At 42.4% G+C, this 23,694-nt stretch overlaps 1 protein-coding gene across 5 annotated transcripts in view; it reads left to right on the top strand.

Annotated features, from left to right (window-relative positions):
- Window positions 1-23,694, top strand: part of PRUNE2 (prune homolog 2 with BCH domain) — a 315,426-nt gene that overhangs the window by 39,873 nt on the left and 251,859 nt on the right. For all 5 annotated transcript variants that reach the window (XM_056523470.1, XM_056523460.1, XM_056523444.1 and 2 more), the window contains exons 3-6: window positions 8,963-9,067; window positions 12,935-13,137; window positions 19,955-20,118; window positions 20,881-21,033. In XM_056523470.1, the coding sequence (XP_056379445.1) occupies window positions 8,963-9,067; window positions 12,935-13,137; window positions 19,955-20,118; window positions 20,881-21,033 (625 nt within the window). The remainder of the gene's footprint in view (window positions 1-8,962; window positions 9,068-12,934; window positions 13,138-19,954; window positions 20,119-20,880; window positions 21,034-23,694) is intronic.

Raw genomic sequence — 23,694 nt, 5'->3', positions numbered from 1 at the left:
TTAGCCACGGGTCCCAGCTACCGTTAACCTCCAGGACCGACCCGATATGATGCGGGAGCCGTCCTGTGTCGTTAAGGGGTTAACGCCTACTTGTTGTTACAGATAACTTTTCAATTTTGAATTGCTAATTCTTTAATTTTATGATAAGATATACGTCAATGTTTGCTACATTTTCTTGTACTATTTATATATGCAATATTCGCAGAAACAACAGTGACCCTTTAAATGTTTCTTGCTTCAGAAGTGCAAACAAAAGAATTACAGCAGCACACTGCTAGCGCTAAGATATATGTGTAATATAACACTTTTTTCATTGCAATACCGCTATGGTGAAAAATAGAGGTTCTTAGCTTACAATTTGGCCAAATAGTGTGTACCATCCCACCACGATAAGGTGACCTCATTTGGGAAGGACTCTATACTATAGATATGCCTCTCATGGCACTAAGCCTACAATTTCTAGGCATGTACGATTCAGCTATTTCCTACTTAAAGGGGTACTCCGGTGGAAAACTTTTTTTTAAATGAACTGGTGCCAGAAAGTTAAACAGTTTTGTAAATGACTTCTATTAAAAAATCTTTACCCTTCCAGTACTTTTTTGTAGCTGTATGCTACAGAGGAAATTCTTTTATTTTTTAATTTATTTTTTGTCTTGTCCACAGTGCTCTCTGCTGACACCTGATGCCCGTATCAGGAACTGTCCAGAGCAGGAGAAAATCCCCATTGCAAACCTATGTGCTCTGGACAGTTCCTGACACTGACAAAGGTGTCAGCACAGAGTACTGTGGACAAGACAAAAAATAAATTAAAAAAGAAAAGAATTTCCTCTGTAGCATACAGCCGCTAAAATGTACTGGAAGGGTAAAGATTTTTTTAATCGAAGTTATTTACAAATCTGTTTAACTTTCTGGCACCAGATCATTAAAAAAAAATTCCACTGGAGTACCCCTTTAAAAACACCTAGTGGAATGGGTGGAGTGCACAAACCAAGATGGAGTCATATCTGTAGTGTAGGGTCTGTCCCAAATGAGGTTTAGTTTCTACGTGGTACACGTTTCACAAACAATGACACATTATACTTATTTTGTAGGTCCATATGATTACAACAACTTATACAAAAAAGAAAGAAAGTTTGCAGCAGCACTCTTGGTTAAAAAATAGAGGCTCTCAGCACACTTTTTGATCAAAACGTTTTCCCCATCCACCACACGGAGTTGGCCTCATTTCGGATTGGACCCTAACATGCTAAATCAATTCACCTTCTGCTGGGCATATGGCCTCTGACTGGGTGACATGCAGGATCCACTACCAATTTAACACCTCCTGTAAAAAATAAAAATGGCCAGCACAACTACCTAATTAGAGCTGGGCGGTATGACCAAAAATGTGTATCACGGTATTTTTGTAAATTATGGCGGTTCCACGGTATTTAACAGTATTTACCCCCCCAATCATCATGTGATGGGTGCAGCTCCCCCCCACCCGGTTTATCAGCCCAGCGCTGTCTCCCACATCGGGGGACTAATCATTTGTCATCCGCGAGCGCTGCTTTTCTCCCCACCTGCAAATATTTAAAAAACAAACTTTAACCTTCTTCCTATGTTCCCCTGTTGCTCTGAAACTGGCCTCACGGTCCTCCGCTGCTCTTGCTGCTTTTGCTGCTTTCTGGGGATGGGAACATCACAGCTCTGTGACGTTCCCATCCCCAGGAAGCAGCAAGAGGACCGTGAGGCCGATTCTGGAGCCACGGGAGACCGTAGGAAGAAGGTTAAAGTTTATTTTGTTTATTTCTCAAGCCCATGCTCAGTATAGTATAGTAGAGCGCAGCAGCTGCTAATTATTTGGGGGGGGGGGGGGAGAGAAGCGCTCGCGGGTGACATATGATTAGGGGGACAGCGCAGCGCTGGGTTGATAATCCGGGGGGGGGGGGTAGAGAAGCAGAACAGCGCCCGCGGGTGATACATGATTAGTTGCCCGCTGCGGCTGATAATTCATTAATTCGAGGGGGGGGGGGGGGTGGGACCCAACCGGTATTGCGGTATTGCATATTGTGCAGGAAAAAAATTTCGGTATTCAGTATGAACTGGTATACCGCCCAGCACTATACCTAATACACGGGTGCACGCTGCTGTGGCAAATACTGAGTATACAAAAATAAAAAAAAAATTGCAGCAGCACTTGGTAAAAAAATGGAGGCTCTTAGCGCACTACAACAATTTATATAGGTTTTGTTTTATTTTACTACATAAAATTTTTTTTACTTTTTGTAAGAAAATTTGTATTCTTAAAAGTATTCTATTCTGACCCCTATAAATTCTTGGTCACTTTTTACCATTATTTTTTTTTACATCTACACCATTCACCGTGGGGTTTAATTTATGTTATATTTTACCATTACAAACATTTATGCATGCGGCGATACCACATATGTTTATATTTATTTACAGTATTTCATTTGAAAAATGTTTTTGAAACTTCTATGGGGGGGCGGGGGAATATACACATTTATGCTATTTTTTTTTTGGTCACCATAGGGGACTATAACATGTAACGTTTCAATTGCCTACATTGTTCAATGCTGTGCAGTGTTATCTGTACTGTGCTGCTCTACTCTGCCAACGCAGGCAAGAGGCACAGAGAGAAGATCAGATGGCAAGAAGGCAGGTAAGCTGTCATGTAAGCTGTTCAGGACCCTCCGACTACCTTGCATTGGTCCCCATCAGCTTACAAAACAACCTGCTCCCACACAGTAACAAACTTAATAGCAGCACTGATTGTCGCTGCAGGCTATTAGCTGCGGACCCTGGATGGAGGGCTGCATGGCATGGAGCAGGATGACGTCATAAGGCTGGGTTCACATCACGTTTTCTCCCATACAGGAGCGCATACGGCAGGGAAAGCTAAAACCTCACGCTCCCGTATGCCTTTCTATGCGCTCCCGTATGTAATTCATTTCAATGAGCCGACAGCAGTAAAACGTTCGGTCCGGTCGGCTCATTTTTGAGCTGTATGCGCTTTTCCAACTGGACCTAAAACCGTAGTTGACCACAGTTTTAGGTCCGGGGAAAAAACGCATACAGCGCAAAAATGAGCCGACCGGACCGAACGTTTCACTCTGGCCGGCTCATTGAAATGAATTACATATGGGAGCGCATAGAAAGGCATACGGGAGCGCAAGGTTTTAGCTCCCCCTGCCGTAGGTGCTCCCGTATGGAAGAAAACGTGATGTGAACCAGCCCTAATCTTGCTCTGATGCCGGTCACCTCTTCTCAGGATGTACCTGTACGTCCTTTACTGAAAAGGGGTTAAAATTGCCCTATTGTGATCTCTATAAATGTCTTATTTTTCTGCATTCTGCATTCACTACTGTATTAGGTATATTTTTTGTGCCGTTGTGGTGTCCCAGAACAGAATGTCGTCCTGTGGGCTGATGATTGCCTAAGGCATTCCTGTTGTCTCTGTGTTGGGCCCACTGCGCCATAGTTTAATTTTTGAGGCTACGATGTATTTTTGTGTTATGTTATGCCTTAATGATGGGCTGTCTTTTAAAGGGGTTGCTGCAGAGTGACCCAGGTGACCCTGGAGTCCCAATGGGAGTCCCCCAACATTAGCCCTTATATAGTGTAGGGGGAGGAGTTGGTCAGTTTAGCCTCAGTCTGGGCCTAGTCTCAGTTGGAGTTGAGGAGTGGAGACGTTCTAGGCTAGTCCTAATCCACTGAGTCGGTGTGGAGAAGTGTATGAAGAAGTCAGAGGATACCTAAGGAAGCAAACCTAAACCTGCAGCCAATCTCAGGAAAACCTCAGGAATCTCAGGAAAACCTCATCACAACTTCCTGCAGGTTAACAGTGTGCTTGCGCCAATAATTTATAAAACCTGCACAAGTTGGTAGTTCGCAATACCGTCATCTGTAGTTTTTACCAGTACCATATTGGCATATATGTGACTTTTTGATCTTTTTTTATTTTTTTTCTGGGATGGGATGTGACAAAAAAATCTGCACTTTTGGACTTTGTCATTCACCGTACAGGATCATCAACACTTTATTTCAATAGTTTGGACATTTCTAGATGTAGCGATATGTGAAAGCCAGGACCTGCCGTGCATGAATCAAGCACAGCTCCTGCACTTGCTTCATGTTCATGATGTATGTATACAGCATGGTGCACTAAGGGCACCATATTGTACATTTATGTCAAAGATCTTTCAGGGGTTAAGCAGTGCATCAAAATTCCAGTCATTGTTCCCTATATACAGTTATATGTCAATGTGGATGTGGCTCTGGGGTTTCTATGTTTTTTGCAACTGCTCTAAATGACAAAGAAAAGCCACAACATGCCTTTGTTATAATATTTCCTAGTATTAAAGGGGACCTGTGGACAACCCCAAACAAGCGAGATTGCATTTAATAGGGCATCCTGACCACACACTTTTTTATGGTTTCTTGATATGCCCTTCCATTCCTGAGATATGGGAGTTTATAGTTTGTCTGACAATTCTGGAAATCAGATGGACGTCGACTCAATTTTAATAATAGGAGTAGTTAGCAGCTGATGGGTGAAGTTATACAGTCAGGGTGTGTGTATTTGGCATGTACTTCCCTCAATATAACACATTCACACCCCTTGACTGTATAATCCCACCCATCACCTGAAAGATACTTATATTGTTAAAATAAAGTTCACACCCATCTGACTGCTTTTGATAAATTTGACGCAAGTAAGCTAAAAACTATGCAAAAAAAAAATGACTGCACACAGACAGACAATGATAAATCTCCCCCTTAGTGTACTAATGAACAAGATGTTAAATTAATCATGTGGTACAGTGACGTATTTTGACTACCATACTACAACAACATTCATAGCCTGCAGCAGGAGCAAGCCAGAAGCAGGACATTGTGTGTACTGTCTACAGAGCATGACCGGACAGGCTAGCTAACCTCAGAATATTGTGTAGAGCAGTGTATACAATTTCCTGACATTGGCCAGCACCAAGAGATTCACCAAGGTGGCAACTAGAATTGAAGGGTATTTTGGTGTCTAGTCTCGGGTCTGAATTTTATTTTTACTGGCATAATTTTTTTCAAATAACGGGGTCTAGTCAAGGGACACACATCAGTCCCTGTCCCCAGTGAAGCTTTCAATGTTATATTACCTAGCTCAGACACATGCTAGGGAGAATTAATAGTGAAAACCCCTTAAGGACCACAGGTTTTTCCGTTTTTGCACTTTCATTTTTTTCCTCCTTACCTTTAAAAAAAATCATAACTCTTTCAATTTTGCACCTAAAAATCCACATGTTGCTTATTTTTTGCACCACCAATTCTATTTTGTAATGACATCAGTCATTTTACAAAATCTACTACAAAACGGAAAAAAAATTAAAGTGCGCCAAAATTGAAGAAAAACACAATTTTGTTTTCTAGGCAGTACATTTTGTGGTAAAAATGACACCTTATCTTTATTCTGTAGGTCCATACAATTAAAATGATACCCTATATATATAGGTTTGATTTTGTCGCACTTCTGGAAAAAATCATAACTACATGCAGGAAAATGTATTCGTTTAACATTTTCATCTTCTGTTCCCTTTAACTTTTTCATTTTTCAATGTACAGGGCGGTATAAGGGCAAATTTTTTGTGCAGTGACCTGAAGTTTTTAGCGGTACCATTTTTGTATTGATTTTTGTATTGATTTTTGATCACTTTTTATTCATTTTTTCATGATCTAAAAAGTGACCAAAAATACGCTATTTTGAACTCTGGAAATTTTTGGCGCGTACACCATTGACCGTGCGGTTTAATTAATGGTATATTTTTTTATAATTAGGACATTTCCACACATATGCCACATACCAAATTTTTTATTATTTTTATTTACACTGATTTTTTTAAATGGGAAAAGGGGGGTGATTCATACTTTTATAAGGGGTTAAATGATCTTTATTAACTTTTTTTTCACTATTGTTTTGCAATGTTATAGCCCCCATAGGGGGCTATAACACTGCACACTCTGATCTTTTACATTGATCTTTGTTATCCCATAGGATATCATAGATCAATGATTCTGCTGCTTGACTGCTCATGCCTGGATCTAAGGCACTGAGCAGTCATTCGGCGATTGGACAGCGAGGAGGCAGGTAGGGGGACCCTCCTTGTGTCCTACAGCTGTTCGGGACACAGCGATTTCACAGCGGCGGTCCCGAACAGCCCACTGAGCTAGCCGGGGTTTGTTCAATTTCACTTTAGATGCGGCGATCAACTTTAAACGCCACGTCTAAAGGGTTAATAGCGTGCGACACCGCGATCAGTGCCGCGCACTATTAGCCACGGGTCCCGGCCGTTGTTAGAGACATGGCTTGACCCGCTATGACGCGGGGCCACGCCGTTACCCAGTGTTATAGAAAGGGAGCTGACTCAGGGTGTACAGGTACGCCCTTGGTCCTTAAGAGGTTAAAGGGGTACTCCGGTGAATTTTTTTTTTTTTTTAAATCAGCTGGTGACAGAATGTGAAACAGATTTGTAAATTACTTGTATTTAAAAATGAATTCTTCCAGTACTTATCAGCTACTGTATACTACAGAGGAAGTTATTTTCTTATTAAATTTCTTTTCTGTCTGACCACAGTGCTCTCTGCTGAGACCTCTGTCTATGACAGGAACTGTCCAGAGCAGTACAGGTTTGCTATGGGGATTTGCTTCTTTGCTGGACAGTTCCTGAGAGAGACAGAGGTGTCAGCAGAGAACACTGAGGTCAGACAGAAAAGACATTTAAAAAGAAAAGAACTTCGTGTGGAGCATACAGCAGCTGATAAGTACTGGAAGGATTAAGATTTTTAAATAGAAGTAATTTACAATCTTTTGGTAAAAGCTGTATTATACTTATTTACATTTCTGCACATTCTGGGCTTAGGAGTCCAGTGCGTGGACTAACTCTTCCCCTATTTAAGTGTACATACAATCAGTGAGTAGGCCCACCTACTGGACTCTTAATCCCAGAACCAAAATGGCTAGAATGGTCTGGACTTGTCAAATATGTAATGTGATGGGCTGACTAACAATGTGTAATGGTGTACTTTTGGGTGCAGTGACTGTTCTGGTGCCATAAGTGTGAAGTGGTTCTTCTGGGCCAGACATGTCTGGGCACACTGAGACTTGTAGTATTTTCCCCTTTCATATAACTTGACTTGATTTAGTTACTTGATATTTGAGACTTTAGAGACAACTGGCACAAACTTGAGACCTTTACAGTGCATCCAAGGAATTAGTTCTCGCCAGGCTTGGACTTAGACTTTTGGACCAGAGCTGCCTGAGGCTTTCTACTCTCGTTCTTGGACTTGCGCTACCTGTTGGCACTTTAGCTACTTCTCCCCGCAACTTGAACTTTGACTTGACATGGATGGCGGAATGACTGTAGGTTGTGCTGTTACTCCTTTGCAGAACTTTGACTTTTTCTTACACTCCCCTACGACTACTCTCCTCTCTCTGCACTTAACTCCATAACTCCCTCAACTGAACCTACCCCTCCCTGTCTATACAGAACAACTAAACCCAGGGCAGCAGATCCCTAATACAATCTAACAAAAAATCTTTCCTGGAGATGTAGGCCGGATCAGACATCTGAGGCAACATGTACCTGACAGAGCAGGCAGTATAACAGAGCTGTCACCCCCCCTCCCATAGGCTTGCATTGAGGGGGCGAAGCCGTGATGTCACAATACTCTGGCCCCGTGATTGGCAGTCATCAGACCCAGAGCGAAAACGCTCCGGGGGCTGATGGTAAAGGGGTGCTGCATGAAAGATCACGGGGGTCCCCAGCGGCACGATCCCCGTGATCAGGCATCCTATCCCCTATCCTTTGGATAGGGGATAAGATGTCTTACCGCCGGAGTACCCCTTTAAAGTAAAATGGTAAAAGATTTTGTAAATCTTCCATATAAAATAATGGACTGTTAACATCAGTTATTTTCTGTTAAAAACATCAGTTTATTTCTGTTAATGTCTGTTTTTTTTATGACCATTTTTTTCTTCTAAGCATGGATAAAATTATGGATCAAAATAATGAAGTATAACAGAGATACTTGTGTCACTGTAGACTTCAATATGAATGATTACATCCGTTATTACATATGTTATTTATGAAGGGCATCAAAATCCTGCTGCTTGCCGGTCTTTTCTCAAAAATAAAGCAAATTGAACACAACAGACAATAAAAGAGTACAGCGGAGTTTAAAAAAAACAAAGACGGAGACGAAAAATGCTGATGAGAACCCGGCCTTAGATACAGGCTCCAAAGGTGCAATAGAAGATTTGATTTACAGTACTGTTCAGTAAAATTATTTATTACAATAAAGAAGGATTTCTTTACATATTTCGGTTTTACTGTACTTGTATGAATTTAACAACTTATCTAAATAATGTTATACAGTGGCACAGAAAGCCAAACAATATCAATGAAAGGGAATGCTTTTCCCACAAAAAGCCACTCTGTACTCCATAATACCAAAAAGGTCTCAGAGAGTACTGTTTGTTGCCCTTTATAGTGCTAAAATATGCCAACTTAGATTTATATATTGTCTGCATAGTATTAAACAATCCAGAGTGCCATACTTTGCTACATAGACCCATACAAAGCCAATAGTGGTATTATTTCTTACCATTAGCACATTTTGCTTACCTCTCTTTGCTGGTGTGGCATGCATGGGAAATGCTCCTTTTTGATTTACAAATGCACAATGGTATGGCATTTGTAATGCATCCTACATTTCCCATGAATCCTCTGGCTGACTGTGAAGCGTGTAATTTAGATATACATACATTGTAGGTATTTTAATTCTGAACTATGCTGTCTAATGGATCTCTATAGATGTGAATATGGATACTATAAAGTCCAGTTTATTGGACAGACCTTCTACATTTTCAGATTATATTTGCTAATGGCTTTTTAACTGTTTTTTTCAGGAACGTGGTAAACATTTAGAGAAGGTTCATACCGTCATCGGACATAAAATTTGCGATTTGGACTCTATAATTTCCACATTAGCGTATGCTTACTATTTGGATAAAGTAAGTACAGATTTTATATTGCACCTTTATATAAATACATATAAAAACATACAAAAAGTGATGACATATAGTCTTTTATCTTACCATGGATTTTACTAAGTGTGTGCAGTGTAGATAATGTACCATGCTGAAGTTATGAATGGTAGGATCTGTCTCGTCCATCATTTCGAATTTCAGATATACAGTGGGGCAAAAAGTATTTAGTCATCCACTTAAAAAGATGAGAGAGGCCTGTAATTTTCATCATAGCTTCACCTCAACTATGAGAGACAGAATGAGAAGAAAATCCATAAAAATCACACCAGAAACAAAATTGTAGACCTGCACCAGGCTGGGAAGACTGAATCTGCAATAGGCAAGCAGCTTGGTGTGAAGAAATCTGTGGGAGCAATTATTAGTAAATGGAAGACATACATGACCACTGATAATCTCCCTCGATATGGGCCTCCACGCAAGATCACAATGATCACAAGAACGGTGAGCCAAAATCCCAGAACCACACGGTGGGGGGGGGGGGGGGGGGGGGACCTCGGGAATGATCTGCAGAGAGCTGGGACCTTAGTAACAAAGGTTATCATCAGTGACACACTAAGCCACCTGGGACTCAAATCATGCAGTGCCAGACATGTCCCCTGCTTAAGCCAGTACATGTCCGGGTCCATCTGAAGTTAGGAGAATGTCATATGGTCAGATGAAACCAAAGTAGAACTTTTTGGTAAAAACTCAACTTGTCTTGTTTGGAGGAGAAAGAATGCTGAGTTGCATCCAAAGAACACCATACCTACTGTGAAGCATGGGGGTGGAAACATCATGCTTTGGGGCTGTTTTTCTGCTAAGGGACAAGAACGACTGATCCGTGTAAAGGAAAGAATGAATGGAGCCATGTATCGTGAGATTTTGAGTGAAAACCTCCTTCCATCAGCAAGGGCATTGAAGATGAAACATCTTTAAGCATGACAATGATCCCAAACACACCGCCCGGGCAACGAAGGAGTGGCTTCATAAGAAGCATTTCAAGGTCTTTGAGTGGCCTAGCCAGTCTCCACATCTCAACCCCATAGAAAACCTTTGGAGGGAGTTGAAAGTCCGTGTTGCACAGCGACAGCCCCAAAACATCACTGCTCTAGAGGAGATCTGCATGGAGGAATGGGCCAAAATACCAGCAACAATGTGTGAAAACCTTGTGAAGATTTACAGAAAACGTTTGATCTCTGTCATTGCCAACAAAGGGTATATAACAAAGTATTGAGATGAACTTTTGTTATTGACCAAATACTTCTTTTCCACCATAATTTGCAAATAAACTCTTTAAAAATAAGACAATGTGATTTTATGGATTTTTTTTCTCATTATGTCTCTCATAGTTGAGGTATACCTATAATGAAAATTACAGGTCTCTCTCATCTTTTTAAGTGGGAGAACTTGCACAATTGGTGGCTGACTAAATACTTTTTTGCCACACTGTACTTACTGTTTCAAAAATATCAGTTCCTTGTAGAATGCAGACAATCTTATATGGTAAAGATGACAGGTACAAAAATACTGAAAAACAGTCATTCACACACCTACCATTTAGAAGAGGAGTGGCTGCTCAGTATTACTATTGCACACAAATCAGCCTATATGTCAGTTTGTTTTAAAAAAACAATCACAAAATGTTAACCCTCAAGCATTTATAGAGTATTTCCATACATGCATTGTGGGACTAAGGGAGTAATGTGTCTCCTTGAGAGTAAAAAGTCTTACAAGCCATGACTTTCCTTTACTTATTTTAATAGAAGAAACATTAAGCTGATTTTGTCAAACTGAAATAAATAATTCTATAGAAATTTTTTTTGGTGTTCTCTGTCAGTGAAAATTCTTGTTTTTATCTAGAGGCCTAAAGGCATTAAACACCTATTTATTCTTGCTTTGTCATGACATCAGTAAGAAAAACACTTTCTTCGTATGTCAGTATTAAAAACGTGTTTACTTTTCTACAGCCTCCTGCAGTGTCCTTTTTCCAGTTAAACAGAAAAGCTATACTCTTCATTAATAACAGGACACTACAGGGGCTGTAGATATGAAAGTAAATTAAATTTTTATGAAGACCCATGGAGAAAGTGTTTTATTACCATAAGTACAAGACAGGAATTATAAAATAAGCATTCAAAGGTGTCCATAACCTTTACAATCTGTAAAACTTTTCACTGTGAAAAGATAGTAACAATGGCATCAGGTCCATACAATGCGGTAGCATACATATGTATTAGGTAAATGACAATACCACAACTCATATGTGTGTTGTATATTGGTCAGTTATTGCACAGTTATTTGCTTTACATTTCTTTTCTAATGGCATACAGTCATGGCTGTAAATGTTGGCACCCCTGAAATTTTTCTAGAAAATGAATTATTTCTCACAGAAAAGGATTGCAGTAACACATGTTTTGCTATACACATGTTTATTCCCTTTTTGTGTATTGGAACTAAACCAAAAAAAGGGAAGAGAAAAAGCAAATTGGGCATAATGTCACAGCAAACTCCAAAAATGGGCTGGACAAAATTATTGGCACATTTAATTTAATATTTGATCGCACACCCTTTGGGAAAAATTACTGAAATCAGTTGCTTCCTATAACCATCAATAAGCTTCTTACAACTCTCAGCCGGAATTTTGGACCACTCTTCCTTTGCAAACTGCTCCAGGTCTCTCTGATTGGAAGGCGCCTTTTCCCAACAGCAAATTTAAGATCTCTCCACAGGTGTTCAATGGGATTTAGGTCTGGACTTATTGCTGGCCACTTCAGAACTCTCCAGCGCTTTGTTGCCATCCATTTCTGGGTGCTTTTTGACATATGTTTGGGGTCATTGTCCTTGTGGAGAACTTAAGATCTCGGACGCAAACCTATTTTTCTGACACTGGGCTGTACAGTGCGACCCAAAATCCGTTGGTAATCCTCAGATTTCATGATGCCTTGCACACATTCAAGGCACCCAGTGCCAGAGGCAGCAAATCAACCCCAAAACATCATTGAACCTCCACCATATTTCACTGTAGGTACTGTGTTCTTTTCTTTTTAGGCCTCATTCCATTTTCGGTAAACAGTAGAATGATGTGGTTTACCAAAAAGCTCTATCTTGGTCTCACCTGTCCACAAGACGTTTTCCCAGAAGGATTTTGGCTTACTCACAGTTTATTTTGGCAAAGTGTAGTCTTGCTTTTTTATGTCTCTGTGTCAGCAGTGGGGTCCTCCTGGGTCTCCTGCCATAGTGTTTTATTTTATTTAAATGTCAACGGATAGTTCGTGCTGACACTGAGGCTCCCAGACCTGCAGGACAGCTTGAATATCTTTGGAACTTGTTTGGGGCTGCTTATCCACCATCCCGACTATCCTGTGTTGACACCTTTGATCAATTTTTCTCTTCCGTCCATGCCCAGGGAGATTATGTCCAATTAGCTTTTTTCCTCCCTTTTTTTTATTTAGTTCCAATACCCACAAAGGGAATAAACATGTGGATAGCAAACATGTGTTACTGCAATCCTTTTCTGTGAGAAATTCTTCATTTTCTTGAAAAATTTCAGGGTGCCAACATTATGGCCATGACTGTAATAAGGCTCTCAGAGGCTACTTTTGGGTAGTGCACCTGTTGTTGAGAGATCATTGCCTGCTAGACATGCTTCTATGATGCACTTGTAGACCTTTTTTGCAGTTGACAGACTATAAGCATGTAGTATATGTGTATTTTCATTGTTGGTTTAAAGATTAATGTTCTACTCAATGCAATTTCAGTATTTTATGGTAACAATGTAACGCTTGGTTTAAATTTTTCAGTCTGTATGGCTGATATAGTTAGAAACACTGACATTTAACTCAATCTCTTTAGATGACAACACCAAGTGTTCTCTGTGTGCCTGTTCTAAATGTTACAAGGCTTGAATTTGACTTCTACAGCGAGACAAGGTTTATACTAGAGGAGCTGGATATCCCTGAGTCATATCTCATTTTCAAGGATGAAATTAATCTTCAGAGGCTGAATGATGAAGACAGGTTATCAGTGACACTTGTGAACTTCAATGCTTTTACAAGGTATTATATGTGACACCTGTGAACGTCAGTACTTTTACAAGGTATTATATATCTTGAAAGACCATATCAAATTGGATATGGAATACATGTAAGTGACCATTATTGCCCTGATCTATGGGCACAGATATGCACCTATCTGTAGAAATGATCTTCCTGGTAAGCCTAAATCAGAATTTCTAGAATCATCTCACATAGGGCTTATTAGGGGCAGATCCACAGTCTGAGAAACAAATGGTTGTAATTGTATTTTAAACATGCGCTCTTCTTTAATCGGAAGATAGTTCTTAATAGCATTGCCTGTATTTTTGGGATCATTGCACTGCTGCAGAATAAATTTGGAGCCAATTAGACACCTCCCTGTTAATATTGCATGATGCCTGTATATCTCAGCATTGAGGACACTATTAATACTGAACAAATCCCCAAATCTACTTGCTGAAATGTAGCCCCAAATTTGCAAGAACCTCCACCAAGCTTCACTGCTTTTCTGTTGCCTGCAGATACTCATTATTGTAGAGCTCTTGAGCCAAATACTTCAAATTTGGACATCAAGAGCACCTTCTGCCATGAAGGCTATTTCTAACCAGACCTCTCCAAACATTAAATGTGTATACCTAGGTCCCACTGGTTTTTGCCAGTTTTGAGCTGATGACATTGCTGGATTTCTTCATATTTTAAAGGGTTTAAGATGTGTCTTTTATTTGTCTTAAATCAGTTTTTCTTCTTGATTCTTCAAATGAGATTTAGCAGCACATCTTAAAGCCCAGTCTGTTTTTAAATCTTTACATGAGAGAGACCTTGCTAATGAGTATAACTACCTTGTATCTTGTTGTTGTGCTCAGTCTTGCGAATATCGCCGCGATTCTATTTCGCGAATCACTTCATTAAACTCCATTTACTGCGGTCCAGGCTCCAGGGCATCAAAAATGGCAGATCCACATGTCAGTACATGGGGCAAGGAACGCTGGGACGGTGGGAAGGCAGGGCTGGAAGGGAAGTAGGCAGGATGATCCTAAATCACATGCAGGATGCACCCTATCAGCAGCCAGTCACCCCTGTGATGTCACAGCCTTATATGTTTGGCAGCCATTTTGCGGCTCGTCATTTCATTCATTATGCTGCATAGAGATAGGACGGACATCGCTGTGTGTGTTACACAGAAAAACTTGTTGCAGCAGCGTTTCACCTCTTAGTCACCTCAGCCTTCTGTAGGACACAGAGCACAGCGTACTCACACAGAAATTAATTCTTACTGCAGTGATTAACCCCTCAGTCACTGTGAACAGTATTGTATTACAGGGGCAGAGGGGCAGAGAGCTGTGTGTTGCCTCAGCTACAGAAACGTTTTCACAGGAGGGAGAAATTATTTTTTAGGGCAAATCTGTGTCTTTGTTCCACAACGACTGGTCTGCTGGTTATACTAGTCTGTAGACGGCATAATCCATACCCAGCAGTCCATTCCTAATAGTATTTGAGAGAGAGTATTTTTGAAATTTTGGGTTTAGTACACAGTGACTGTGTGCTCCAGCATTGTTGTGTACTGCTGGTGCTGTGGGCAAAATTCTTTTTTTGCGATCTGTAGCGCATTTTTCTGCCCTCATAAGTGCATACCACATACCTACATCTATGTGGTGTACTATTTTGTACCTGTTAATCTATCAGGGGCCTACATACTGTGAAAGGACAGCCATACCTAGATCTAAGTAGTGTACTATTTTGTACTTGTTAATCTGCCAAGGGCCTATATACTGTGAAAGAAAAAAGCCAATAGTACACACCTGCTGCTGTTCTAGACAAATACTGTTTTAAGCATAGTGAAGCGTATTGTACTCCACTCATATACGCAATAAGTATGTCAGGCAGAGTAGTGCCAGGACGTGCACAGTGGAGTGGCAGAGGCCTAAATTCATAAGGTGCAGGCAGAGGTCGCAGCAGAGTAGGGGCATGTGGCAGCTGGAGTCATAGCGAGAGGTCTGAGCTCCCGGTGTCAGCTAGAAGTCGTGTCTCGACCAGCAACCCAGCAGCCATGATTGATCGGTTCACTCGGTCATCCACTTCATCCCAAGTGACATCCGACACCCCCAGTCAACAGTCCGTGGGTTCTTCAGACTCAACCCTCAGTTGGCATGGCCCTCATGCTGCTGCCACCTCAAGGCTCTGTCATTGTGCTGCTCTATGGTCTCCTCATGCTAATGCTAACACCTCCAGGCTCTGTCATTGTGCCGCCATATGGTCTCCTCATGCTGATGCTGCCACCTCCAGGCCCTCTCATTGTGCTGCTCTATGGTCTCCTCATGCTAATGCTACCACCTCCAGGCTCTGTCATTGTGCCACCATATTGTCTCCTCATGCTGATGCAACCACCTCCAGGCTCTGTCATTGTGCTGCCATATGGTCTCCTCATGCTAATGCTACCACATCCAGGCTCTGTCATTGTGCCACCATATGGTCTCTTCATGCTGATGCTGCCACCTCCAGGCTCTCTCATTGTGCTGTTCTATGGTCTCTTCATGCTAATGATACCACCTCCATGCTCTGTCATTGTGCCACCATATGGTCTTTTCATGCTGATGGTACCACCTCTAGGCTCTCTAATTGTGCTGCTCTATGGTCTCTTCATGCTGATGCTGCCAACTGCAGGCTCTCTAATTGTATTGCTCTATGGTCTCCTCATGCTGATGCTACCACCTCCAGGTTCTCTCATTGTGCTGCCATGGATACTGCAAAACATAATTAAGGTGCTGGTCCCCAGTTTTAGAAATTCCTCTGCATTAGGGTCACTTTCAGGACTCCAGATACTGCTTTTGCCACCTCCAGCCACTATATTGTCTCCTCATGCTTCAGCCAACTCTAGGCTGTGCAATTCAGCCACTATATGGTCTCTTCATGCTGCCACAAACTCCAGGCTGTGCCATTCAGCCACTGTATGGTCTCCTCATGCTTCAGCCAACTCAAGGCTGTGCCATTCAGACACCATATGGTCTCCCCATGCTGCCACAAACTCCAGGCAGTCATTAAGCCACTATATGTTCTCCTCATACTGATGCCACCTCCAGGCTCTGTCATTGTGCTGCCATGTGACATGTCACACGCCGGGGCCTGGGACACTAAAACTTTGGAGTTAAAACTTAAATTTCAAAATCTTAAATTTCAATGGTCTCCTCGTGCTTCAGCCATCTCCATGCTGTGCAATTCAGCCAGTATATGGTCTCATTATTCACCCACCTCCAGGCTGTGTCATTCAGCCAATGTATGGTTTACTGAAGCTGCGTGGCCTGGGCCTAACACCTTTTTATTGTAGCACTAGCTAGCATAAATATTCAATTTAAATTTCAAAATTAATCTTTTAATCTTAGGGATTGTGAGGCCCTAGTGTCTATTCATGCTACTACCAGCTCCAGGCTTTGCTATTCAGACACTATATGGTCTCCTCATTCTTCAGCCAACTCCAGTCTGTGCCTTTGAGACACTACATGGTCTCCTCATGCAACCACAAACTCCAGGCAGTCATTCAGCCACTATATGGTCTCCTCATGTTTCAGCCACCTCCAGGCTGTGCAATTCAGCCACTATATGGTCTCATGATTCAGCCACCTCAAGGCTGTGTCATTCAGCCAATATATGGTAATTGATGTTGCTGGGCTTGGGCTTAAAATTTTTTTATGGTAGCACTAGCTAGCATAAATATTCAATTTAAATTTCAAAATTCATCTTTTAATCTTAGGGATTGTGAAGCTCTAATGTCTACTCATGCTGTTGCCAGCTCCAGCCTGTGCCATTCAGACACTATATGGTCTCCTCATGCTTCAGCCACGTCAAGGCTGTGTCATTCAGCCAATATATGGTTTATTGATGTTGCTGGGCTTGGGCCTAAAAAAAATGTATGGTAGCACTAGCTAGCATAAATATTCAATTTAAATTTCAAAATTCATCTTTTAATCTTAGGGATTGTGAAGCCCTAATGTCTACTCATGCTGTTGCCAGCTCCAGGCTGTGCCATTCAGACACTATATGGTCTCCTCATGCTTCAGCCAACTCCAGGCTGTGCCATTGTGCTGCCATGGGACATGTAACTCCTTGTTAAATTTGGTCCTTTGTACCCATACGCTGTGGCCCGGTCCACTAAAACTTGTGAGTTAAAATTTCAATTTCAAAATCCTCAATTTAAATGTTAAAATCTTAAATTTAAATATATTAAATTTAAATATCTTAAATTTCAATGGTCTCCTCATGCTTCTGCCAACTCCAGGCGGTGCCATTCAGACACTATATGGTATCCTCATGCTTCAGCCACCTCTAGGCTGTGCCATTCAGCCACTATAGGGTCTCCTCATGATTCAGTCACCTCCCGACTTTGTCATTTAGCCAATGTATGGTTTACTGATGCTGCTGGGGCTGGGCCTAAACATTTTTTATAGTGGCACTAGATACCATAAATCTTCAATTTAAATTTCAAAATTCATCTTTTAATCTTAGGGATTGTGAAGCCTTAGTGTCTACTGCTGCCAGCTCCAGGCTGTGTTATTCAGCAACTAGATATTATCCTCATACTGATACCACCTCCAGGCTCTGTCATTCTGCAGCCATGTGACATGTGACACCTTGTAACATTTGGTCCTTTGTACCCACACACCGGGGCCCTGGACACTAAAACTTGGGAGTTAAAATTTCATTTTCAAAATCCTCAATTTTAATTTTCAATGTCTGAATGGCACAGCCCAAAATCTTAAATTTCAATGGTCTCCTCATGCTTTTGCCAACTCCAAACTGTACCATTCAGACACTATATGGTCTCCTCATGCTTCAGCCAACTCCAGGCTGTGTCATTCAGCCTTTATATGGTCTTCTTATGCTTCAGCCAACTCCAGGCTGTGTCATTCAGCCACCATATGGTCTCCTCATGCTTCAGCCACCTCCAGGCTGTGTCATTCAGCCAATATATGGTTTAGTGATGCTGCTGGGCCTGGGCCTAAACATTTTTATGGTAGCACTAGCTACCAGAAATCTTCAATTTAAATTAAAAAAATTCATCTTTTAATCTTAGGGATTGTGAAGCTCTAGTGTCTACTCATGCTGCTGCCAGCTCCAGGCTGCGTCATTCAGCAACTATATGGTCTCCTCATGCTGCCAACACCTCCACGCTGTGTAATTTAGCCACTATATGGTCTCCTCATGCTTCAGCCACTATATGGTCTCCTCACGCTTCAGCCAACTCCAGGCTGTGTCATTCAGCCACTATACGGTCTCCTCATGCTGCCAACACCACCATGCTGTGTCATTCAGCCACTATATGGTCTCCTCATACTGATGCCAGGCTCTGTCATTGTGCCGCTCCTCGGCAGTGATTATAAAAGTGATGCCTGAAATCTGCATGTTATTCTGAATAACAGTATTATTTCACAACCCCAGCACACTCCATATGCGTGTTAAAACAAAGCAAAGTGTTCTACACCCCTATTGAGGCTCTCTTTTGGCCAGAAATAGACATTTTTAATATAAATTTTCCGCGAATAAAGTCATATCCAACAACATTTTTCTGGAAAATTCTGCAAAAAGGCCGAATTGATTTTTTCAAAAGTTCGCTCATCTCTACTGTCTTTCATAACCTTACATTTAAGACATAATCTGGCTGTTCCTCACCCAGTTTTAAGCCTCCTACATAAATGTTTCAGTGTCAGTTAATGCCTGTGTTTTAAGCTACATATTAAAATATGAGTCATTATCACCTGTTTTATATAATTGGATCATCAAATATCTGACTATAATCCTACCAGCCTTTGTATAAGTTTACCTAGAAGAATTGATGCTGTTTTAAAGGCAAAGGGTGATTTAGGTTTCTCTTTTTACCCATTCACTTTGCATTTTGTTTATAATTAAAAATAAACTACCAATACTTTTATTGTTAAAATTATTCTTACTTTAAAGCCTTTTACCCCCCAAACCTGACTAAAACTGTTGCATTGTACTGTAGATATGTTCACTAGTGTTGCTCGCGAATATTCGCAATGCGAATTCACAATACACATCACAGTGATCATACCTCTCTGCTTCCAGCTTGTGTGATGTAAAGAAGGCTCTAATACTATTGTGTGAGACTGGCATGCGAATTTTCGCATATGGGAACATTTGCATATGTGAAAATGTGCATATGCTAATTTTCGCACATGTGAAAATGTACATATGCAAATTTTCGCTCATGTCAATTTTCGCATTTGCAAATTTTTTTATATGCAAATTTTCACATATGCGAATGTTTGCATATGCGAAAATAAAACACGAATATGTGAATTTAGCGAATATATGACGAATATTTGTCCATATATTCGTGAAATATCGCGAATTTGAATATGGCCTATGCCGCTCAACAATAATGTTCACACGCCCGTCTTATGTAAACCTTTGACTTTGTTTACTGTGCTGGATTTACTGAGGAGCATGTGCATCTCTAAAGCTGCCCATGTACCAAGCACAGAAACCTTAGCCAGCTCACCGCTGGCTTAAATTTGTGCATCTATTTATGCCTGTGTACAGGTGTAAATTGTACTAAGTGTGTTGGGAGAAGAGGCCATGGCTGTGCCCCCTTCCTGCCCTCTTTGTGTAAGTAGAGAAGATTGTAAAAAGTCACAAAACAGGGGTTTGCCAAAACATTTTGTGACTCTTTACTGTCCCCACATTATTTATATAAAAAGATAAGTAACTTGACTTACATTATATAGTCATCTAAATAAAATTGTATAATTTATTTTGTATTGCTCATGAATTTTTTTTTTACAAATTATTCAAATTTGCTGAAGATTTTCATCTCTTTCCTACATAGTGAAGATGAAGGTTTGGCACCATCGGTCATAAAAGTCATAAATCCAGAGAAACAGTGTAATGGGGATCGGGAGTCTCTTGAGTCGTCTTCTGTCTTAGTAACAAAAGAGATTCTCAAGGAGGCACCAGAGCTACTTACTCCTCAGCTTGCTTATCTACTCAGAGGTGAGTGATTACTCCTGATATTACAGGGAAAAGTTTAATGGAGTGTTGCTAAGTCTCCTCATGCTGAAAGACCATGATCTATTCTTTGGTTAACAATCCCTTAAAAGACCACAGGAGGCTTCATAAAGGAAGCAGGGAGCAATGCGTTTGTTAAAGAGTAGCATTATATTGAATATTAAAAAAAGAACATGTAAAAAGAGGCAGGAGCTAGCTGTACTGTAGAACTAAACAGGAATATTAAGTGATGCTATCTGCACATCAGTTGGGTGGCTGGAACAGCTCTGATGGTTGTTTTAACTTTGTGTCCTGGGGCGGTATGGCGTTGGTGATAATGACACGCATGCCCTACAGTGGACAATGAATATGGATCAGTGTCCTATGATTGCATACTTAAGAGTTCTCTGGTCAAAAAAAAATGTTTATATAATTCAATTTTGATGGTGAAATATGTAACTTTCATTATCCTTCCATTATCTGAAACAGCTATAATCAAAACTCCATTATGAGCATTCTTTTCCCTCGGAATGGCCAATGTAACCATTCCAATAGCGAGCAGTGGGGATCAAAATAGAGTCATAAATGTGAATATTGTCTTTTCTTAATGTTGTGTCATTGTAATATATGTATTCAGACTATATAAATTACATCTTTTATCTGTAGCAAAACTCTTTATACGGTATGGAGAATGATAGATCTCAAAATAGATGAATGAATAGATTTCCTCATCTAGATGATCAGGCATTGTTATTGTTTTTTTTTCAGGAAGCATTCTGTTTAACTGCTTATCTGCTGACCATGAGAAGGTACCCGAGCAACAAGAAGAAATTGTATGCATTCTTGAGGAGAGATTTCCAGAGCTTCCGCCAAGACAGGATATTATCAACAGTCTGCAGGAAACAAAACTTCATACACAAGGTGTGATCTTTTACTTATGACATATTTTACCTGTCACAATCTATATGTACAGTCATGGCTGTAAATGTTGGCACCCCTAACATTTTTCAAGAAAATTAAGTATTTCTCACAGAAAAGGATTGCAACACATGTTTTGCTATACACATGTTTATTCCTGTGGTGTCTATTGGAACTAAACTAAAAAAAAGGAGGAAAAAAAGCTAATTGGACATAATGTCTGTCACGATGCCGGCTGGCAGGAGGTGGATCCTCTGTGCCAGAGAGGGATTGGCGTGGACCGTGCTAGTGGACCGGTTCTAAGTCACTACTGGTGTTCACCAGAGCCCGCCGCAAAGCGGGATGGTCTTGCTGCGGCGGTAGTGACCAGGTCGTATCCACTAGCAACGGCTCAACCTCTCTGACTGCTGAAGATAGGCACGGTACAAGGGAGTAGACAGAAGCAAGGTCGGACATAGCAGAAGGTCGGGGCAGGCAGCAAGGATCGTAGTCAATAAGGTAATAGCAGGAGGTCAAGTACACAGTATGGACAAACACAGTAACGCTTTCACTAGGCTCTAAGGCAACAAGATCCGGCAGGGGAGTGCAGGGGCAGAGATCAGATATAGTCTGGGAGCAGGTGGAAGCCAATTAAGCTAATTGGGCCAGGCACCAATCATTGGTGCACTGGCCCTTTAAGTCTCAGGGAGCTGGCGCGCGCGCGCCAGCACATGACAGCAGGGGACGGGAACGGGTAAGTGACCTGGGATGCGATTCGCGAGCGGGCGCGTCCCGCTGTGCGAATCGCATCCCCGACGGCCATGACAGTGCAGCGCTCCCGGTCAGCGGGACCGACCGGGGCGCTGCGGAGAGAGAGACGCCGTAAGCGCTCCAGGGAGGAGCGGGGACCCGGAGCGCTAGGCGTAACAGTACCCCCCCCCCCTTAGGTCTCCCCTTCTCTTTGTCCGGTAACTGCCTCCCCTGGGATGAGGACACCGGGAAAGAATGGAGGGATTCCTCAACGGCAGGCAGTACAGCAGGAGTGGGAATGGGGAGGGAGGGCAGAGGGCGAGGCCTGGCACGGGGCAGTGTGACACCAGGACGGGGGCCATGAGGAGGCACCGAGGCTTGCCTGACTGGACTGGGAGGGGGGGAGAGGCACTTCTTATGGCAGGCAGAGTCCATAAAGACCTTAGGGAGACCGGATACAGGGGGAACCACAGGGTCACGGCAGGGAGTACTGGGAACCGGTTTAAGGCAGTCCTTGAAACAAGAGGTACCCCAGCTCTTGATCTCCCCTGTGGACCAATCCAGGGTTGGGGAATGGTGTTGAAGCCAGGGTAGTCCAAGGAGAATTTCGGAAGTGCAATTGGAGAGGACCAAAAACGCAATTTTTTCGTGATGAGGTCCGATGCACATTAGGAGGGGCTCCGTGCGGTAACGCACGGTGCAATCCAACCTGACTCCGTTGACCGCGGAAATGTAGAGTGGCTTGACGAGACGGGTCACCGGGATGCGGAATTTATTCACCAAGGACTCCCGAATAAAATTCCCAGAGGCACCAGAGTCCAGGCAGGCCACGGCTGAGAGGGAGGAGTTGGCTGAAGGAGAAATCCGCACGGGCACCGTGAGACGTGGAGAAGCCGACTTTGAATCAAGAGACGCCACACCCACGAGAGCTGGGTGCGAGCGTGCGTTTCCCAGACGTGGAGGACGGATAGGGCAATCCACCAAGAAATGTTCGGTACTGGCACAGTACAGACAAAGATTTTCTTCCCTACGGCGATTCCTCTCCTCCTGGGTCAGGCGAGACCGATCCACTTGCATGGCCTCCTCGGCGGGAGGCCTAGGCGTAGATTGCAACGGAGACTGTGGGAGAGGTGCCCAAAGATCTAAGTCTTTTTCCTGGCGGAGCTCTTGATGTCTCTCAGAAAAACGCATGTCAATGCGAGTGGCTAGATGAATGAGTTCATGCAGGTTAGCAGGAATTTCTCGTGCGGCCAGAACATCTTTAATGTTGCTGGATAGGCCTTTTTTAAAGGTCGCGCAGAGGGCCTCATTATTCCAGGATAGTTCAGAAGCAAGAGTACGGAATTGTATGGCGTACTCGCCAACGGAAGAATTACCCTGGACCAGGTTCAGCAGGGCAGTCTCAGCAGAAGAGGCTCGGGCAGGTTCCTCAAAGACACTTCGAATTTCCGAGAAGAAGGAGTGTACAGAGGCAGTGGCGGGGTCATCGCGGTCCCAGAGCGGTGTGGCCCATGACAGGGCTTTTCCAGACAGAAGGCTGACTACGAAAGCCACCTTAGACCTTTCAGTAGGAAACTGGTCCGACATCATCTCCAAGTGCAGGGAACATTGCGAAAGAAAGCCACGGCAAAACTTAGAGTCCCCATCAAATTTGTCCGGCAGGGACAAGCGGAGGCTAGGAGTGGCCACTCGCTGCGGAAGGGGTGCAGGAGCTGGCGGAGGAGATGGTTGCTGCTGTAGCAGAGGCAGAAGTTGCGACTGAAGTTGCTGCACCATGGTGGACACTTCCGACAGCTGGTGGGTTAGATGGGCGATCTGTCGGGATTGCTGGGCGACCACCGTGGTGAGATCAGAGATAGCTGGCAGGGGAACCTCAGCGGGATCCATGGCCGGATCTACTGTCACGATGCCGGCTGGCAGGAGGTGGATCCTCTG

Source organism: Hyla sarda, chromosome 1 (genome assembly GCF_029499605.1).
Source record: "Hyla sarda isolate aHylSar1 chromosome 1, aHylSar1.hap1, whole genome shotgun sequence".
Classification (NCBI taxonomy): Eukaryota; Metazoa; Chordata; class Amphibia; order Anura; family Hylidae; genus Hyla; species Hyla sarda.
This window is presented reverse-complemented; position numbering and strand designations above follow the sequence as displayed.